The sequence below is a fragment of the Ictalurus punctatus genome, chromosome 23 (assembly GCF_001660625.3).
Source record: "Ictalurus punctatus breed USDA103 chromosome 23, Coco_2.0, whole genome shotgun sequence".
NCBI lineage: Eukaryota > Metazoa > Chordata > Actinopteri > Siluriformes > Ictaluridae > Ictalurus > Ictalurus punctatus.
In genome coordinates, this window is record NC_030438.2 from 15,508,948 (window position 1) to 15,528,319 (window position 19,372).

General features: G+C 40.2%; 1 protein-coding gene across 7 annotated transcripts in view; it reads left to right on the plus strand.

Moving 5' to 3' along the window:
- Positions 1-19,372, plus strand: part of oxr1a (oxidation resistance 1a) — a 190,083-nt gene that overhangs the window by 112,340 nt on the left and 58,371 nt on the right. For 2 of the 7 annotated variants that reach the window (XM_017453055.3, XM_047150299.2), the window contains exon 1: positions 12,249-12,699. The exons of 3 other annotated variants lie outside the window; for them this stretch is intronic. In XM_017453055.3, coding sequence (XP_017308544.1) covers positions 12,546-12,699 — 154 coding nt within the window. In that variant the 5' untranslated portion in view covers positions 12,249-12,545. Of the gene's footprint in view, positions 1-12,248; positions 12,700-14,934; positions 14,957-19,372 lie in introns of those variants that run through there. 2 more of the 7 variants (XM_047150298.2, XM_017453057.3) reach the window with 2 other exon arrangements.

A 19,372-nucleotide genomic window follows, 5' to 3' on the forward strand; every position in this document is an offset into this window, starting at 1 on the left:
TTATATTCAGCATTTTAACATCTCCCTATGGAGCAGAGGTTCATGGATTAATCCATGGGGGAGAATGCAAACAGTTTACTTTCCTGACTGTGGCTCTGCATCCCAGGCTTAGATTTATTGCTGTCCTCTCCCATGGAGGAGTATATGGCGCTGGATTTATCATCCTGGATGTATAATTAACATAGACGGTTCCCTCTCTTTCACACCACACGAACACCTCCGATCTATATGTTCCGTTATGAATGCCAGTTTCACAGTAATCCCGGTGTTGCTCCTCTCAGCTGCACCATGTGTGAGGCAGCGATTGATTGCAGGGATCTTAAGTGTAAGAGTAAGCATTTTCAGAGGCGCCTTTCTGCCAGCATATCGATTCATTCCCACACGGGAAACCTCGCGCTGCTATTCTCTATAACGGGTGATGTTTCTCTTCATTTGGACCGTGACATTATGGAAATAAAAGAGACCGTGTTTGTATCGAGACTAAATGGGAAAACTTGTGAAGAAGTGCCAGGGTTTCATTTTCACTTGGCTTCATTTTGATAAGAGCTGCTTTTCAAGCCATTCTGGCCATCCGTTCATGCATATTCACAGCGAATGGGATTGCGCCAGCACGCATATTCACAGTGAAGTTTGTGTGAAATTATGATCACACACTGGGGGGACTAAACGAACTGTTCATTTAGTCTGGGTGTTTGCGTTAATTAGATGGAATTTTCAGGACACCGAATCTTGTAGTCAAACTGGAACATTGAATAGAGTTCAGTGAATTTCACGTACCCAAAATATCTAAGCAGTACAACACGACAAGGCATGCTGTAACAGTAAACAATGAACAAAAATGACATATAATAAAATTTTATATATATAAACCTGTGTTGTGTTTGCAGTCGTTTGATATCCATGAAAGCAGAGTATTTTTCCGTTTGTTTGTTTTTAACAAAAGACCAAAAGGTTAAACAATAAAGGCAATTTTTCACAGCCTCATATGGTATTCACCAAGGGTGCCAATATTAATGGAGGGCACCATATTTAATGATGTGCTTCTGAATTGATAAATAAACATTGGCACCATTCAGGAAGCGGAAAGACAGCTCCTCTAATGTACCTCTAATGTAGATTAGTTTGCTAATGCAATTTACTTTCGAACCTTTCGGGACCTTTCGAACATACAGTGTCTTCCACTAATATTGGCACCCTTGGTGATTATGAGTAAAGAAGGCTGCGAAAGCCGTGTTAGAAATTTCTTGAAGGTGTTTCAGCTGGTAGAGGAAACATTGTCATGCTTGTGTAACATGACCACATCATCTCTCATCTCTAGTTCCAGTCTGCCTCCTATTTACGCCGCCATTTCCTTATATTATTACACACTGGCTTGCTGTGTACACTTTGATTTTACAACCTGATTCAGGAAAAATAACCTACACGACTAAATTTAATTGCGATAGTGATGCAAACAAAGAGTGGAACATTATTTTGTCATCCAGCTGCTTAATATCTAAAGTACAGATGTTATTTTCCACTGAGAAGCAGCATGCTAGAAGGATGTAAACGCATGACGTGAGTGAAATTGAATCCGGTTTGAGTCAATTGATTGTTTGTGATATAAATAGAAGACTTTTGAATAAACACAGCAGTGTGTAAACTGTAAATCTGCATGTTTTTTTTTTTTTAGACACACTTGTGTCTGTTTGTGTCTCAACTCAATCAGCCAAGCTGATCTGAAAGTATGCTGCTTTGCGTCACGCCCCAGCGGCGCTCTTAATCCAGCCCCCATTTTCATGATTAAACGGTGGCAAATGTCACTCGCGCACCTCATCCACCTGCCGCCGTGAATCCTGAAGCTGTTGTCAATTTTCCTTTATCTCAATAATCAGGAGCCGAATGAAAGGAGACAGCCGTTCAGCCATTAGGATTCACGCACCGCAGCTTAACATAATGACCAAATGTATGACCGTGTCTGGCAGAAAGGAGAAAGCAATTAATCCTCAACACACTTCGGGAGATGAGAGATGACAAAGCATGGGATGTTTTTATTTCTTCTAACACCTGTGCGCACCTCCTTCCACACCCCCTCCGTTTGAGTCCTTGTGCAAAGCTGAGGTATTTCATTCACATATTATATTGCTAGGTCATTTGAAATGTCTAGTGGTAGTAAGTCAGGGTGACCGAACTTGTCATAAAAATCTCAAACACGAACGAGCAGAGGCGGTTTTTATTCTTCCACTCCGTCAGTAAGCTCAGACGTGGCCAGTGCAGTGATGGACTCACTGTCCTGTGCTGTATTTGGAGGTCAAGGTGGTCGGTGCAGCCCCGCAGGCAGCGGCAGGCTGACAGCTCTAATGGCCTCCGAGTTGCTCCAAGCCTGGAGCTGCCATTACTGAATAGATAGCGATGAATGAAACCGGCCGAGAGACGACCTCCCAGGAAGCAGCGAGGCGGAGTTTCCTGTTTTAAGAGGGTCGGAGTCTGGTGAATTTTCTGCTGCTACTGTCGAGGAAGGAATTCAGGACGATGACATAAGCACAGTTATGAATAGCACTGCTTATTTTCTGTCCCATTTTACATGATTACTAGAAGTACAACAGTTACAATAAAATGTGCACAATTTCTGTGGCTCACTTTTTTCAATTCGTAGATATAATTTCAGGTAAATGGTGGCTCAGTGGTTAAAGGCTCTGGGTTACTGATCAGAAGGTCAGAGTTCAAGCCCCAGCATTGCCAAGGTACCACTGTTGGGCCATTAGGCAAGGCCCTTAACCCTCAATTGCTCAGTTGTATAAATGAGATAAATGGTCAGGATAAGGGTGTCTGTCAAATGCTATAAAATATAATTTATAAATAAGTCATTGTGGCCTGAGAGCTAATGAGTGAACTGGTCTTCAGAAATGTGAAGCGAAGCTGATTGAAGTCTGTCACATGACCACAAATTTTAATTCACACACCTGACATCACAAGTATCATAAAGCATGTCAAGCATTTCTGTATTTCTATTCCTCTAAGTCTTTGATCCTGTTATCCTCAGACATTTGTATACTATTCCCCACTGTCTTTGGAACATTTTTACTCTAAAAAAAATAAAAATAAAAAATCATTCCCATACATTCTTTTATCTTCTGTAGGGTGTCTTCTGCCTGTTTTCTCACAGCCCGCTTTCCCTGACAGTTTCCACCTACTAGTTATTAATATCCATAAAGCAGACGCATAATGTTCATTAATATTCATCAACTTGCTAATAGCCTTCTCAGCAAGGGCAGAAACATTTTTGCAGGTCAATACAAGCAGATGTCTTCTTTGAAATGAGGCTTGTGTAAGCTGATGGTGTTTCAGAACTTTGAAGTTTTCTGACATGAATCCACAAGCTAAAATAAGTTGCTTGCTAGGTTCCCTAGTGCACTGTTGTTTTGTTTTGTTTTTGTTTGTTAGTTTTTTGTTTGTTTTTTTTTTTGGGGGGGGGGGGGTTCAGCTAAAATGCATAAAGGTCCAATTAAATAAAAATCCTTCCTTTTAAGGTTGAACTATTTTTAACTATATTTATAGTTTATGGCTGGATGCAGGGCAATTCAAAGCCATTCTGTTTTGTAGAAGTGCTTCACGGTACCATTTTTGTATTTAGCTGCCTTCAGCTAAATACCTTACATAAATGCACGTGATTGGCTGCAACAAGCCGCAACAGAAGATCTGCTACAAAAGCCGAGCTGGGTCATGTTTAGAAAACCAGAGTCGCTGCACTCCAGATATTTATTTGTGTGTTTTATTTTTATATATATATATATATATATATATATATATATATATATATATATATATATATATATATATATATAAAATATAATAAAATTTATCGACTCTACTACAGTATTTTTTTCAGGTATGCTGTTCGGTCCTCTGAAATATTCTGCTGGGTCAGCATCCGAACCACGGTCCTCCAGTTGAGTGTGTTCATTTCAACCAATCAGAGTGAGTTATTCAAATGAATCTCTTTTCGAACGGCACGTACAAATAGTTGTAGCGCGGCTTAATAGATTTCAGCTGCAACTTATAAATACAGTAGAAAACTGCAAACAGATTACATCTGAGCAAGTGAAAATTCCTTGGATAGAGTGCGATTTATCCAGTTTGTCCAATTATACGATTACAATAAACCAAATACATATGATTTATTAAGCTTATTTCTAGCTAATTTTTTTTTTCATTTAATTTCAAGCTAGAAATAGTCTTGTTCTATTGGCAGATCATTTTGCTTAATTTTTTAATAATTTTTTTTCATGTATTAATAGAAAGAAGCAAATTGTCTGCCACAAGAATAAGAACATTTAAAGCTTGGAATGAGTAAAAATGTGTAGAAATAGGTTTAATAATCTTATATTTGGTTTTTTTGTCATCTTTTAATACTAGAAACATTTGACTAAATTCAATATACTGTGGTGTATTATTATTTTTTTCTAATAATTAAGATTGCGATTAAGATTATACGGTGTCTTAGGTGTTTTAAATAGATATGATTTCCTTACATGTGCCCTTGGATCTTCAGGACGTAGGACACGTAGCTGGAGCTCGGTAACCTTGAGCAAACTTGTAGAATTTTGATACGTTGCGCCGTATGATCTGTGCCATGATCGGTTCTCGCCTCTAAACCCCAACGTAGCGGCCGAGGCTAATCTCCCAGCATGTGCTCTGAAAGCAGGCATGGCTACGGCATAAACAAACCGAGCCCTGCGAAAAGAGAGATGGAAGAAGGAATTCTGATGCAGAAGTGAACTCAATTTGGCATGACGGAGAGGGCTTATCTGCTAAAAATAGCTCTGTGTCTCTGACATGATTATCTTTCATTGTGCAAGGAAGATGTTTTCTCTCCCTGCTCTGTCTCTCTATTCATCATGAATCTTTTTGTTTGTCTTTATCGCTATCTGTATTTGTCATCCATCTGAATATCCAGTGCGTTGATGAAATCCTACATCCTGTCCAAGCCATACGCTCTAGCAGAAACAGAATGGTCATGCATAGTGCTGTTTAATGACAGCACGTGCTTGGATGGTGATAAGGTGGATAAGATAAGACAAGACATTGTGTGGTGAAATCTGTCAAGACTGATTTTACCGATAAAGATAGAATTTTCAAACTGCTAAAGCTTCCATGCCTCGTACTACATGAACGCAAGCTCATGCAGTTGACCATCCATGACAGCCCTTGCTCAGCCTCATTCTAGCAGGGGGTTGTGGGTAATTGCAACCCGTGATCAGCTAGATTAACATCCACCAGGGTCCGTTGGACACAAAAAAAACAAATGGCATGTTGGTAAAAGCACCTGTGGCTGGAGAACTTGATGGAGACCTACCCTATACAGCAGGATTTTCAACTAAAATTTGCAAAGGTATTTTTTTTCTTTTTTTCAGTCCGCTGAAAAACTTTGTGCCCACCATTTCGTCCAACAAGTTTGCAAGTAAGATGGCTTCCAACCTGTAACACATTTAATTCAAACAACTCTGTCCAGGTTGACTTGATGCTTTCACACCGCTCTTCCAGCGATCGTTTCAGAAGCCTTCCTTGCTTTCTCTTCGTGAATATTCATGCATCACGATGGTGCTTTGGACAACATAATCATGCGTTAGACACCGCTGTCAACACTCAGGGAGTGAAAGCGGTACTTTCCCAATGAGGCAGCCTGATCTGGGCTATTATATGACTGCTCGGTTTACACCTGAAACACCGACAGCATGAGTTACACTCAGTAACACCGAGGCTGTTCCTTTTTTTCTCCTAGTGCTTTCAAAAATCAATAATTCTACGCTCAGTTACAATTTCTTGACTGCTCATATAGGGCTCTATTCAGATTTGGCTATTTTAGTCCAAATATTTACTCAGGGAAAGTTACTTGTATTCACTCTCCGGTTACATGCCTGATTTTTGGGTGCACCATTCAGATTATGCAAATCACCTGCTCACCGTAGTTGACACCTCAGCAGTTGGCAGATTCTTCTTGAGTAGAAGTGTATGAGACGGGGTGTTTTAAGAGTGTCTTTAAAGACAAGCACCTGGCTTTAAGCTCGAAAAAAATTAAAAGCAAGAGACCATTTAAAAAAAAAAAAAAACACTATATATACTATATAGTAATGATGAGAAAATGGCAGAAACATCTAATAGGAGTTTAGTATATTAGCAATCCATTGCTGTATAAATAGACCGGTTGTAGTTATCAGATTAATCACTGCAAGCATGGTTTAATTGAACAATTTGGCTTCCACCCTTATAAAATAGCACTTGAACCAGCACACCGTATTATTTTAATGATAATGGTAATGAGTCTTTATTGGTCACATAAGATGTGCACACTGAAATTCTTTTCCTCGCATGCCCCAGCATGTCACGAGGTTGGGGTCAGAGCACAGGGTCAGGCATGATATGAGGGTCATGCCCCTGGAGCAGAGAGGGTTAAGGGCCTTGCTCAAGGGCCCAACAGTGGCAGCTTGGCAGTGCTGGGGCTTGAACCCCCGCCCTGCCGATCAGTATCCCAGAGCCTTAACCGCTAAACCACAACTACATTTTATATTTTTGTTTATTTTTATTTTTTTTTAGTATTGGACAGTTCTTCTCAAAACGTAATCAAGGTCATGAAATTGTCATTTTTGTGCAGATATGTTTGATCTGTCACATTAATAAAACAATACGTAATCCTGAGACGCACCTCTGCTTTGCTAAAAGTGTGTTACTCGGGTGCATAACCTTTCTGCAATATCTGAACAAGGTTTAAGCCTGAGGTCTGAAAAACATCCATCCATGTATTCCGGTGCCTCCTAAAAGCCACTACCATAAGATTTATAATATTCGTCAACTTAACCAATTCCACAGTATTCCTCTTCTGTAATTAATTTTAAAAAATTGAACAAACAGACTTGTGGGTTTTTTTTCTTTCCCTAGTGTTGCATTAGCCTTGAACCCGATAAGCAGGCTGTATGTGTGAATCCTCTTGTAGTTAGTGCTTATTTATTAGCGCAGAAGTGCATGACTGCCTCTGCTGTTAGTTGCATCTGCATAGGGCCAAGTGAGTTTTGGCCCTGTTTCTGTCTGGTTAATTTGGCCTGCAAACTGCAGAACGCTCAGTCTAACGTGAAGATGTTGGCTGTTTGAGGTCTCTTGGCATGGAACGGTGGTAGTATGGCGTTTTTCATGTTGTTACTTGAAAGATGTGTGCTTGTAGTTTTGTAGTAGTCTTTTCAGGTTGCATAAATAAGACTGGAAGCTTATCCTTAAGTCTTATCCAACAAAACTTGCATACCCTTTAGGGCATAGAATTCAATTACATTTCCATTTAAAGCTTCCATTAAAGACGTGGTAGCTCAGTAGTTGATAACTGTACTTGATTGCCACCACTTTACTTAATGATGGTACTATACAGTATGTTCCGGTGATTAAATTCTCATGGCTATATAGCAGGGCTGGAATTGCACTTTTAATAATCCCTGACATAATATTCCATAGTTTCATATCAAGCTGCCTGTTTATACAATGCAACCCTCAGTGCACTTGCCTAGCTCTTACACAGCTCGTATACAATAATTCATGCAACCACGATGACAATGTCCATCCATTTTACTCAGCCGAACTTCATTGAAAACGGTTTCGATTATTCTGGAAAGTGAATGAGAGAAGATTGATTTGATTATATTGGAGAAACCACTGAATGGTTGTCTGACTAGGAGGAGAATCCCCTGCTTTAATCTCTCTGCTTAATGAGGCTCATTTCATTTTGCATCTGCAAAACGAGCAAAGAGGATCTTTCACATGGCTGTTCAAATTAAACTCTGGCTTCATTACAGCCAGGTCTGCTGACGCCCGCTAATCAATGACTGTTTTAAAGCCTGAATGAGAGGGAATAAGAGGGGGATGTTTGCACTTCTGTTTTACCTTTACTCATCCATCAAAGAGAATTGTTTCCAAGCTTTATAAGAGCAATCGAGTCTGGCTTGCTGTTATGGGAAAATAATCAACAACGGGGAAAGGTGCAAAGTGGCGTGAAGTGGAGTTCCTGTTCCCACCACAAAGTTGGTTAATTTTCTATAAAAGTGTTGCAATTTGCAGATGATTGCAATTCTTCCCCCTTATTTCTCCCTAATTTGGTGTTGGCCAATTCCAACTCACCAGCCAATTCTCTCCTATCATACGCCGGTTACCACCCGGGGAGGGTGAAGGCTAACACGTGTCTCCCTCCGAGACATGTGAATCCAACCATCTTTTCAAACTGCTGCTCATGTTGTGTTACCGCAAAGTATAACATGCGTGAAGAAAAAGCACTATGCACCCTCTTCCGCATGCAAGAGCTCACAGATGCCTATGATTGGCTAGTGTCACTGTGATTGACAGGGGATAGAGAGAGAGTATGCCGTCCTTCACCCAACAAGATTCCCAGCCTCAGATGACCGTGGCAGTTACAATTGATTATTTATTTTTTTAAATGACGCATCATAATTTTTATCCATTTAATAGTTACCTTTAATGTGGGATGCTCAGATTATACTGTGGCTTAATTACAGCCAGGGCCTGCTAAGCAAGAACTTTTCAATGCATGCCTGTATATCCTTGACTCTGCATGAGTGTTGAACATTTGCCCTTCTCTATTTTTATCTTTTCTCTCTCATCCACGTAATAGAATAGTTCCCTGAGCCCGGTATGTAACATACGACTTGCTGATCGCACTGGCAACTTTTTTTTTTTTTTTTGCAGACACACAGTATGTTATAGCACAATAAGGCCTGTGCACAACCTCTGTGGCCTTTTAAAACCTATTTATTGCTTACAGCTTCTCCCCAGTGGGGCTGGTGTGTGCAGGACTGAATTGCAGGGTCACAATGAAGACAGATCCTAGAGAGCTTCTAAACGACTGGCAATGCTTTTTGCTTCCAAGTCTGAGCTTTTCTCAGTGTTGTCCCAGTGTATGCTTCTGTTGGTGTTTCCACAGTAATAATTGAGCACCAGTTAAAGGTAATTGGTGTCATCTTTGCGTTTCCACCCCCAGTCCAAAGACACGTGCTGTACACCCATTGGCATCTCTAAATTGTCCGTAGTGTGTGAATGGGTGTGCGAGTATGTGCGTGATTGTGCCTGGTGATAGGTTGTCACCCTGTCCAGGGTGTCCCCCACCCTGTGCCCCGAGTCCCCTGGGATAGGCTCCAGGATCCCTGCGACCCTGTGTAGGATAAGCGATACAGAAAATGGATGGATGGATGAAGTACAGTTGTCTCGACTTCTAGTACTAACAACTTTCATAGCCATACCTGCACAATACTACACAATACTACACAATGAACCACAAGTAGACGCCAATTGGAGCTTTTGCATTTGCAGTGTTGCATCTTATTAGTTCCTAATACCTGAAGGATTTGGTAAAAATACTTACAGACTGCAATGATGACTCCAGATGAAATCTGCATGAACTACATCAGTCCCAGGGATGACATTTTTACGTCTGAGTTAGTGTGGCGATTTAAAAGCAAGGCTTATTTTCTTTCTGAGTCTGGCAGCTACAAGTCTGTGCCTCCCTTGTGACCACACTTGGCGTTTGGGACGTCTTCTGAGAGAGCGGATTAGTGTATGAGGTGTAGCTGTAATATTCGAATCCCCCAGCAGAGGGGGAGACGCCTGTGTTTTTGGATTACAGGACGTGTTTAAATTCAGCACGGGAAGCACTTCTGTCTATTACCTATTGGGATGCAATTCTAATTGAATAAATACACACACAAAAAAAATATGCAATCGGCAATTGCTCGCATATTATCAGATAAGAGGTATCAATAGAGGAATGGAATGGATGAGATTACCCAGTCCCTAAACTGTATGTGGGCTGAAATGTTCTTGCACTCCTGAATAGTGTTGGCATGATTTTATACACTTCTCCGAGAGAGAGAGAGAGGGGGGGGGGGGGGTATAATTGTTTTGTTTCTATATTTAGCAATGACGGGATGTTGGGACTGCCACCAGAATGTAAATTTTTTACCTGGAGCCTTTTTATCTCCCTTGACTTGTCATGGGAATCATTTTTAAATCAGCAATTACAGATTTACAGCGCAAATGGAATTTCCCAACCTTATTAATTTTTCCTGTCATAGACAAGACAGCACATGCCTCACTTGTGCCACAGTGACAGTAGAACAGCGTTGCACATTTCTACTGCACTGCCACACCTGCTAATGGTGAAGCGCTTGTCGAGTGGAATAAAGCGTGTTGACAATGTGACGCCAAAGTCTTTCAGGATGGGGGTTACACTATAGATTGTTAAACACAGCTTCGGCAGTAATGTTTATTACAGGATAATTACAATTTGGTTTTTATTTATTGAATTATTCATGAAATCACGCTGTAGGCAGCTTAATTGTTTTTTTGGGGTTTTTTTTTGCCTCTTCTGCACAAGCCTGCTTTCTAGCTTCTTGAATGCTGAGAATGGATTAGTCGTTCCCTCAACAGCCTCTGAGGGGTTTTTTTTTTAGCTCACTTTTGTCAGGTTAACAAGACGAACACACTTTGTCATGTTACAGAGGAGCTTGAAAGTGCAAAGTTCATTGTGCTGAAGTTGGATGGAAAACTTGCTGCTCGTTACGCTGTAAGTGCTGACACTGGAGACTCCTTCCATAAATGTTAAATAAACATCATCATCTTTTTTTTTCCCCCAGACAACTTCACCATATAAACAGTTATGCAATTTTCTTAGTTAAATAACAGATTTAATTAAGCCTTATATTATAGTATGTGAAGCATCCATCCATACAAGTCCCTCTGGATGATCCGTTACTATAGAAACGATTCTATATATGAGAATGAATGCCTTAATGTAAACCTGTGATGTGCCTTAAAGTCAGTACTATTGTCAGAGCTGCTTTAGAATGAATCGGCGCCTTCTGACCAGTCAGATTCGAGAATTCAACAGCGCTGTGGTATCATTAATGTGTAATGTATACATTACTGTGGAGTTTATTAAATAGACTAAATAAATAAATTTAAATACACTTGGCATTAATATTTTCGTTGGTGCAATGAATAAAAAAAAAAAGAATTGAAACTGATTGGTTTGCTTGACATATTTAGCAGGTATGCACTGGAGCAAACCGGCTGAACGCCAAACCACAGTATCGCACTTGTACTTCAGCATAGTATGCTAATAATAAAAATGATGATAATGCACTCTTTTTGACAAACTGTTTAACCGTTCTCTTCTGTTCAACCCATTTTGAAGTCTTACTGAAAGTGATACTAAAAGAGTGCTATGCGGCGGCTGTGGCTCCGGGGGTAGAGCGGGGTAGAGCGGTCCACTAATCAAGTTGCCCCTGATGGCAAGTTCGCGCCTTGCGTGGCAGCTCTGCTACCATTGGTGTGTGAATGAGTGTGTGTATGGATGGGTGAATGAGACACAATGTAAAGCGCTTTGGATAGAAGCACTATATAAGTACAGACCATTTGCAGACCATGATATTAGATTCCTAAATTTCTACTAAACACCTTTTCCAATATGAAAGTTTGTGATTGATTTATATGCTAGATGGGATATAAGAGATTATGTTCAGCTGTTGGGTGCCATAAAGGGTAACATGGAAAGATTAAAGTGAAAATGAGTGATCAATGAATGACCAATCACTGATCACCATGGTTCCCGACAACTAATCACTAATCACCGTTGTTCCTAATGACCAATCACTGATCACCATGGTTCCCGACAACTAATCACTAACCACCGTTGTTCTCAAACGTCAATCACTGATCACCATGGTTCCCAAAAGTCAATCAGTAAGCACCATTATTTGTCCCACCTACACAACCCCGCTTTTGCCTATAAAAGTGAGTTATTCCCTCTAAAACTATTACCTCCATGTCCCAACTGCTTGGTACCACTGATTATTTTAGTCTGCACTCTTGATAGAAATCATACTGTTTTTTTTGTTTTGTTTTGTTTGTTTGTTTTTATGTAAATAGTTGATTTGACTCCACTTTGTAAATGCATAAATAGTTTGTGAGTTAGTTTTGAGTCGCGACCAGACCTCTTCCTGTTATAAATGTTATATATATATATATTTTTATTACGTATCATTTATTCAGATAAAACTCTATTACATTCTATTCTATTCAGTGTGTTCAGAAAAACATTCTATTCCATCCTGTGTGTTCAGAAAATCTTCCTTCACGTTTGGCTATGCAAATGATCGTGTCGCTCGCAATGAATATGTAAATTGGCACATGACGTCATCGGGCGACCTATTATTACTCTTTACGTTGTGCATGTTGCGTTTAACAGCGATGAGCTGAAAGGGCTCTTTTTTACATGAATTACATGACATAGGACAGTCAGTACAGTCTTAAAAATAAACATCTCTGGTTGTCGGAACACTTTTAAGAAGCAGGGCGCGCGCGCGCGCGCGGGGAAAAGTTTCGCAGTTGTTTATGTCCGTTCCAGTTCCTGATTCTGTGTACGTGCGCGTGTGCTGGTATTTCTCTGCGTTAACGCGTGCACGCTGCACGATCACGCCACATTAGCGCGCGTTGATGTGCGTGTAAACGGCGCGAGCATGGACTACATTCTCACTTGGACGGGTTCGGGTGCGCGAGCTGTCAGAGACGTGATTTCCAACCGAATCTGGCCCTCCACAATGCGGGAGGTTCACTTCACAGACTACTCCGAGCTGTCTCATGGTTCCACCAGCGCCCAGCCTCACAGCACAGGTCTGACAACGCTCACAAAACTCACTCCTTTTATTCAATTTAAACATTTTTTTTTATTTATTTAAAAAGTTGTGCTAAGATGTTTTTTTGAACCGGAAGTCGTTGGCTTGTTTACAAACAGAAGGAGCGAGTTAGCATTTCGGTTTACTCAGTGTGGGCTGTGTACTGACAAGCCAACGTGGCCCTGTCACATACACACCCGTGGGGTTTTTTTAAACAGTTAATAGTGTTTTAGTTGAGATTATGGCTAATATTTCTATCTAAAAACGTCCACAGAGGTGTCATGAAGGACTGACATTCACAGGAGAAAACATTCACATCCTTAGACACGCTTACTTAGGCTACAGTTCTTTCAGGAGAACTGTAACTTCACATGGGATGCAGTGTAGTCTATTAAACAGAGCAGTTTATTACATATCAGAGAGAGTCATATTCAAATGCAGCTTCACTTAACACTGCTCCTGTTGCACAAAGTACTTACAGAACAATGCACGAGTGCAAAATATGAGACTGGACACACACACACACACACATGTTCTTTCAAACTGTTGATCCCAATTCTACAAATCAAAATGAACTTTGTTTCCTGGGTAGATTTTAAGGTGTTTACATGAGTTTTAGAATATTCCTTTCATGTTCAGGTTGTACGTGTCGTTATAGAACATTGAGCGATTAACGTCACACGTCATTACGTGACCGCGCCACGCCGTCAGACGTTTCCTCCAGAATTTCACGTATCGACATACAGTTGGTCTTCGTTATGGTACCGTATACAGTTTCGAGTGTTTCATGTTTAATTTTACGCAAGATTCAAATGTGATTAATTATTTGTCATGCTGTACATGCAAATAGACCACTACTAGATGCTACGGGCTGCGTCCGAAACCACATACTTGCACGTATATCGGCTACTATATACCAGGTAAGTATGCGGTTTGGGACGCAGCCGTGCTCTGTTGTTTGCCGTTAAACGGTTGAGCGCTGCCGTGTGTGATCGTGTCCTGTCGCACAATGCGGTGAAAACTCCGACGACGTTAATAGTGTGATTAAGGTGCGTACATGTCTGTAATACACGTCGATAATGCGACTAAAACAGGAATACTCCACACGTCTTAATTCCATTTGTGTTTACTTCGAGTATGGGTTTAGTCGGATTAAGGTCATCAGAAATGGCTGCTTACATGCTAGTTTCTTAATCAGAGTATCGCCTTAATCGGGTTAATATCGGATTATTGTTGTCCATATAAACGTACTGCTTGCTACTATTAGGGCTTGTTTCCAGCCATCCTGGACACGAACTTGTATAGAGGTGTTCCTCCTCTCCTGCCTGTCATTTGATAGCATGTGCTTTTAAAATGCCTACAGAGTTTCCATATTGATCATTAATAGGCGCCATGCCGGTATACTTCCCACTCCAACAAGGCCTACATGTCACAATCAGTCATAGAGAGCTTCCTGGCTTGCCTAAGGATTCTGCTACTGCTATTTTTTTTTCTTTCCAATGAGGTGGTTATTTTATGTCAGTTTGAAAGAAAGCTGAGTCACCGCTAGAGCAGTTGATGGTTTAGGGCAGTGGTGTCATACTAGAGCATAAAGATTTGACCTTTATTTTATTTCTAGCAACCCAAAGGAGCTGAATTGATTTCAGGGCCTCCTCAAGGGCCCTCCTGTAGCATTGGTGAGATTTGAGATCACTACTTTTTGGCCAGTAGGACACAAGCTTAAGCTTGTTAAGCTAATATCTTTTGTTTACAGATTGCTGGGTGTGTTGGAGTAGGCAAATCATTCATGTGACCATGTGTGAAGCCTGAATGGTTTGTGCATTGTGTAGCAATGGGTTTGGAAAGTGTTTTAGTATTGCTAATGCACATTTGGTAATTTGTAGTGTTCATAAAAGAAATGGCGTACTCAAGATGTTATTTAAGTCTGACTGCTGTGTTTCTATTTTCTTGGCCCTAGTTTTGTCCAGAAAATGGTCTGTGACCCTGCTCTAAACTTTGATCTGATGTTCAGTTTTACTTCTCTCTAAAGTTGTTCACACTACTTCCTGTTTCAGAGCCCTTTTATTTGCTATGCACATATTATCAAGTTACAGAATTTTGCATGGAGGCTAGCGGTGTGACGGCTCCCGTGTTATCATCATTCTTTATCAGCCACAAATGGTACTATTGGTTATACTGGAAAGCTTTGCAGAGAATGCACGCCTAGTGACAACCTGCATGCCACGTCAGGTGCTCCTGCAGTGAGATAATGCCAGGTATGTAATTTATATAATTGTACAGTCAAGCTACAGGATTAAAAAAAAAAAAAATCTGTATTGCCGAACTAGTACAAATTTGAATAATTGTGCCAAACACACCAAGGAACTAGCGTGACACAATTTCAACCGACTTTGATGAACAGCTTTAAAAATACATACGCACCGTTACGTATTTAAACCACGGCAGATTCGGAGGCGGTTTGAAAACGAATGAGGTGCACAGCTTTCGCCCTCCATATAAAATGGCACCGAAAGACATTAGAGGTTAGACATTAAAGACAGTTACTCCGACATAAGCAGGAGCGCATTTTCATAAGAGACGCATAACACAGCAGTGACCAGCGAGCCAGACAGGTTTAAGTATGCATGCATGTATTAATTATGTATTAATGCATGTTGCAGGAAGTCCATTACGGCAATGCTCTGTATACGTATATTGTATAATCGTGCATTTGATTTCATCCTTTAAAAGATTTATGGCTCCAGGTCTCAGTTTGCCAACACATCCTCCGCATGACGCAACCGTTCAGTAGCTGCGGACATGGCAAGCGCACATGTATCAAGTTCTTAGCATTAGGAAATTGTGTGGTTAGTGTTGTGTAAAGCTGACGAAACTTTAGAATGTTGCAAGAGGAATCTGGGTTTCTCGATACTCTGGAAGGAATTTTTGGGAAATGTCTTACACATGAAATTCTACTGACTATACCGGAGTATACTATCTTAGAAGCAAGTAAGGACCCAGCCTTAGAAGCCGGTCCGACCAGATATCAGGATCTTAGCACAGTAACCTGTTCAGCCGCATTTATGTGGGAAATTCTTTATGTAGATAATCGGATGTACCGATCCTGCCTGCGTGCTCGGCGCATAAACTAATCGATTGATGATATCTACCTCTTGAAGACAATTTACTGTGGCTGTGAAATAAAGGTTGTGGATTCTTAATACGTGCAGGATGTGGGCCATTTGGGGGGGGGGGGGGTAAATTCTCACATTTAAAATCTGTATCATGTGTTTATTTATTTCTGTAAAGCTGCTTTGAGACAATGACCATCGTAAAAAGCGCTATACAAATACTATTGAATTTTAATTTGCTAATTTGATTTGTCATATTGTTCAAATAATATGCGCGCTCCTGTAAAGAAACGTGGCTATGTCTTAAAGAATAAGTTGACCAAAGCATCTGCTGTGATTTACAGCTCACTTTAAGTAAGTGTACTTCAAAATGTTCAAGCTAAGCAATGTCACGGTGTACAGAATTAAATTCGGTATTAATTCTGCGTTCGACGTGCCTCGAAAGTGGGAAGTCGGACCTCGGAATTGAGTGATGTATATTTACGTCCTCAAAACATCGGTCTGTATAGTCAGTGTTTATAGATTGAACCACCGAACATGTCGATTTCTAAAAGAAATACTTGTAACCCGTTTAAAAGTAAGAAGAGCTACTTTGTTTACTGTTGATGCCTTTGAACAGCCATGTCGATTTGACCGTCACTTGCTGAACTCCGGATTGAGGAGACTGTCCCGAGTTCCCGAGTAGGAATTCCTAGTTGAGGAGGCGTTATCTTTGTTGTTGTTTTTGTTTTCTTTAGTCGACCGCATTTCCACCCCGAACGTGATCAGGATAAAGTGCTTACTGAAGATGATTGAATTCATTTGCTAATGTTAAAGGAGCAGTCTGCAAAGTCACATTGGTGAGCCTTTGCATGACCATCCCTTTTTTGTAGAAATCTTTCCGAGTTCCCTTTTAAGGAAAGCCAATAGGACTGAATAGCTATGTTCTGGCTAGTAGAAGAGCTACTGTCAGGGTGAGAAAACACTAACGGACGCTTTAAATGAAGAAAACTAGCCAAATTCAGTGAACGACTCTAAAGAATGATTTTAAATATAATAATATAGGATATTAGGATATTATATTAGGATATATAGAAATATAGGATTAAGAATGATCTTAAGTGTTACAAACTGCCCCTTTAATGTGCTTAAACTCTCCATTACGCATCTGTAAAAAAGTTAATCTCCGTGAATCTTTTCTGAATCGTGATCAGACGAATTAAAAAGCCTGACTGAGACACCCCACGTTAGTGCTTCATTTTGTTATTAGCAACGTTTAGTGAGTCATTAAGTATTATGTAAATGCTAACTGTGCCTGTTGGCTTTCATTCATTGTTCTCCTCATTAGCCTTTTAAAAGCCAGCTAGAGCAGCAGAAACAGAAGATCCACCTCACATGGCCTGCCACCATGACCGCACATCAGCCTGCCATTGATTACTGCAGGCTGTGGCTGGCGCGCTGTTATTTGCTTCTCACTCATTTACGGTCTAAATGCCAAACTGGCAGGGAGGGACCGGCACGCTGCACGTCAAACGCCCGCCCTTCTGTCCGATTGCTGGTGAGACTTTGACTTTGAGCCAAACTAAAAAAGAAGTGTTTACCAAGTCTGTGCATCTAGCGCCAAATAGCGACGGCTGTGTTTTATTTTCGGCCGGGGTTTTTTTTTTTCTTTCCTTCTTTTTTCTTCCCCTTGACCGGCTCTATATCTCCGCCCCTGCCCGATTAAAGGGAGATATAGATTTTGTACTGAAGCTGTCAGCAGCATCCACATGCTGGGAGATGAATAATGTGCCACGAGGTCAGTGCAGAGGAGGAAGGGTTCACTGACTAGTCACAGCACGGCCTCCTGTGCTTCTCAGTCACGCAGATAAATTTAAAGAGTCTGCTCTTTGCTGTTTTGCATCCAAATCACACTGCTGTTAGAAATCAGGCGAGGGGTATTTTTGTTCCTAGGCACCATACTGAGAAAGAGCTGGAGGGGAAGTACAAGTTCTGTACAAATCTAGGACAAGCTCAGTCTACCTGAATGCTTAAAAAAAAAATGACATGGAAACCATGACACATAAAAACACGTAATAGTCATATTACGCATCTGCAGGGGTGGACAGATCATAAATTCATTAGCTAGTAAAAACTGCAACGTGCTGCTGATGTTTTGGTTGCCTGGAAACATAATTTGCAAGGTCGTAAAGTGGTGGGTAATGTTTTATAATCGTTTATGGTCAGTGAGTTAGCCAGTTCAGTGCATTAATACACACTAAGAGAAAGGAACAAGTTTAAAATTATACGGTACTAAAAAAAGTTTCTGATGCATCATCTGATGTTTGCGTCCACGATAACTCATTGGCCTAAGTTTTGTCTATAAATGTGGTGTTCCGTCCTCACGTTTCAAATATTATTCCAGTCTGGGTAGCATCTTTATTTTCTGTCATTATGTTTCCATCCTGTCATGCATAAATTATTTATACGCATATCCAGATCCTTTTATACTTTATTTTTTTTTTAATTCAAATTGCATGATGTATGAATTGTGATTCCGTCTAAATATTACTTCTTAAAAAGTCCATGAGTTAAAAAAGGCTGAAACAGTATTAGAGGACGACCGATTTTGCTGATTAATTGGCACGGTTAACCGATTGCTGTCAAAAAAAAAAAACAACACAACGGTAGTTTTTCCCGGTTGCATCCTTGGCGCGAGCGGCGGAGAAGCGTCCGCTGTCACGATACGATACGAGAGCGGCCTTTAAAGGCGAAATAATCATTATTACTGGCAATTTTTTTTTGTTGTGTTATTTGAAGTGTTTTTTTATTCCTTTTGGATGTCTTTTTTTTATGTTTTATTTGGAGTGTTTGGTTAAGTTTGGATGTACATCGTTTATTTACTTTATTTATTAGTAGTTTTAAAAACTTTTGGTCGATTAATCGGTTTTCGGCAGGTATCACCCAGTTTAGTTATCAGTATCGGTAAAATCCACTATCGGTCAACCCATAAACAGTATGCCTAAAATTATTGTAAAAATTAAATAAACACAAACATTTTGATCTTCCAATGTCCAAAGTTTTTCAGGTCTAAATTATGTCATTTATGAACATACAAAATTGCCACAGTTTTGAATTGTTCTGTGACGCAAGGACGTAAAACAAGACAAAAAACAAAAACAAGACTAGTTTAAAAAAATTAATTTAAAAAAATAGTTTAAATGGGTTTAATCAGTGGAATCTGACCCAAAAACTTTTTTTTTTTTTTTTAATTAAAAGTTTTGTTTGTTTGTTTGTTTTTAATGTAGAAAGTCAGTAAAGATTGAGAATGGCAAATAGTCTAGAGAGCTATAGCTGATTGTTAATTTACAGTAATGCTCTGAAGTTATTTGAAGGTGATTCACATTTGGTATTTTTCTAAAACTAAAATTGGCTGTCCATAAGCATAGACACACTGCATGAAAGAGTTCACTGCGAGCTGAGTGCATGTTGTGCTAGCAGGAGAGTTTTGCCAGTGTTTTCAGATTCCTACGTGTTCGTGATACAGAAACCCTCTGTGCTGAATGCACGCTAAAAATACAACCATGTTATCAGGCAGAAGTC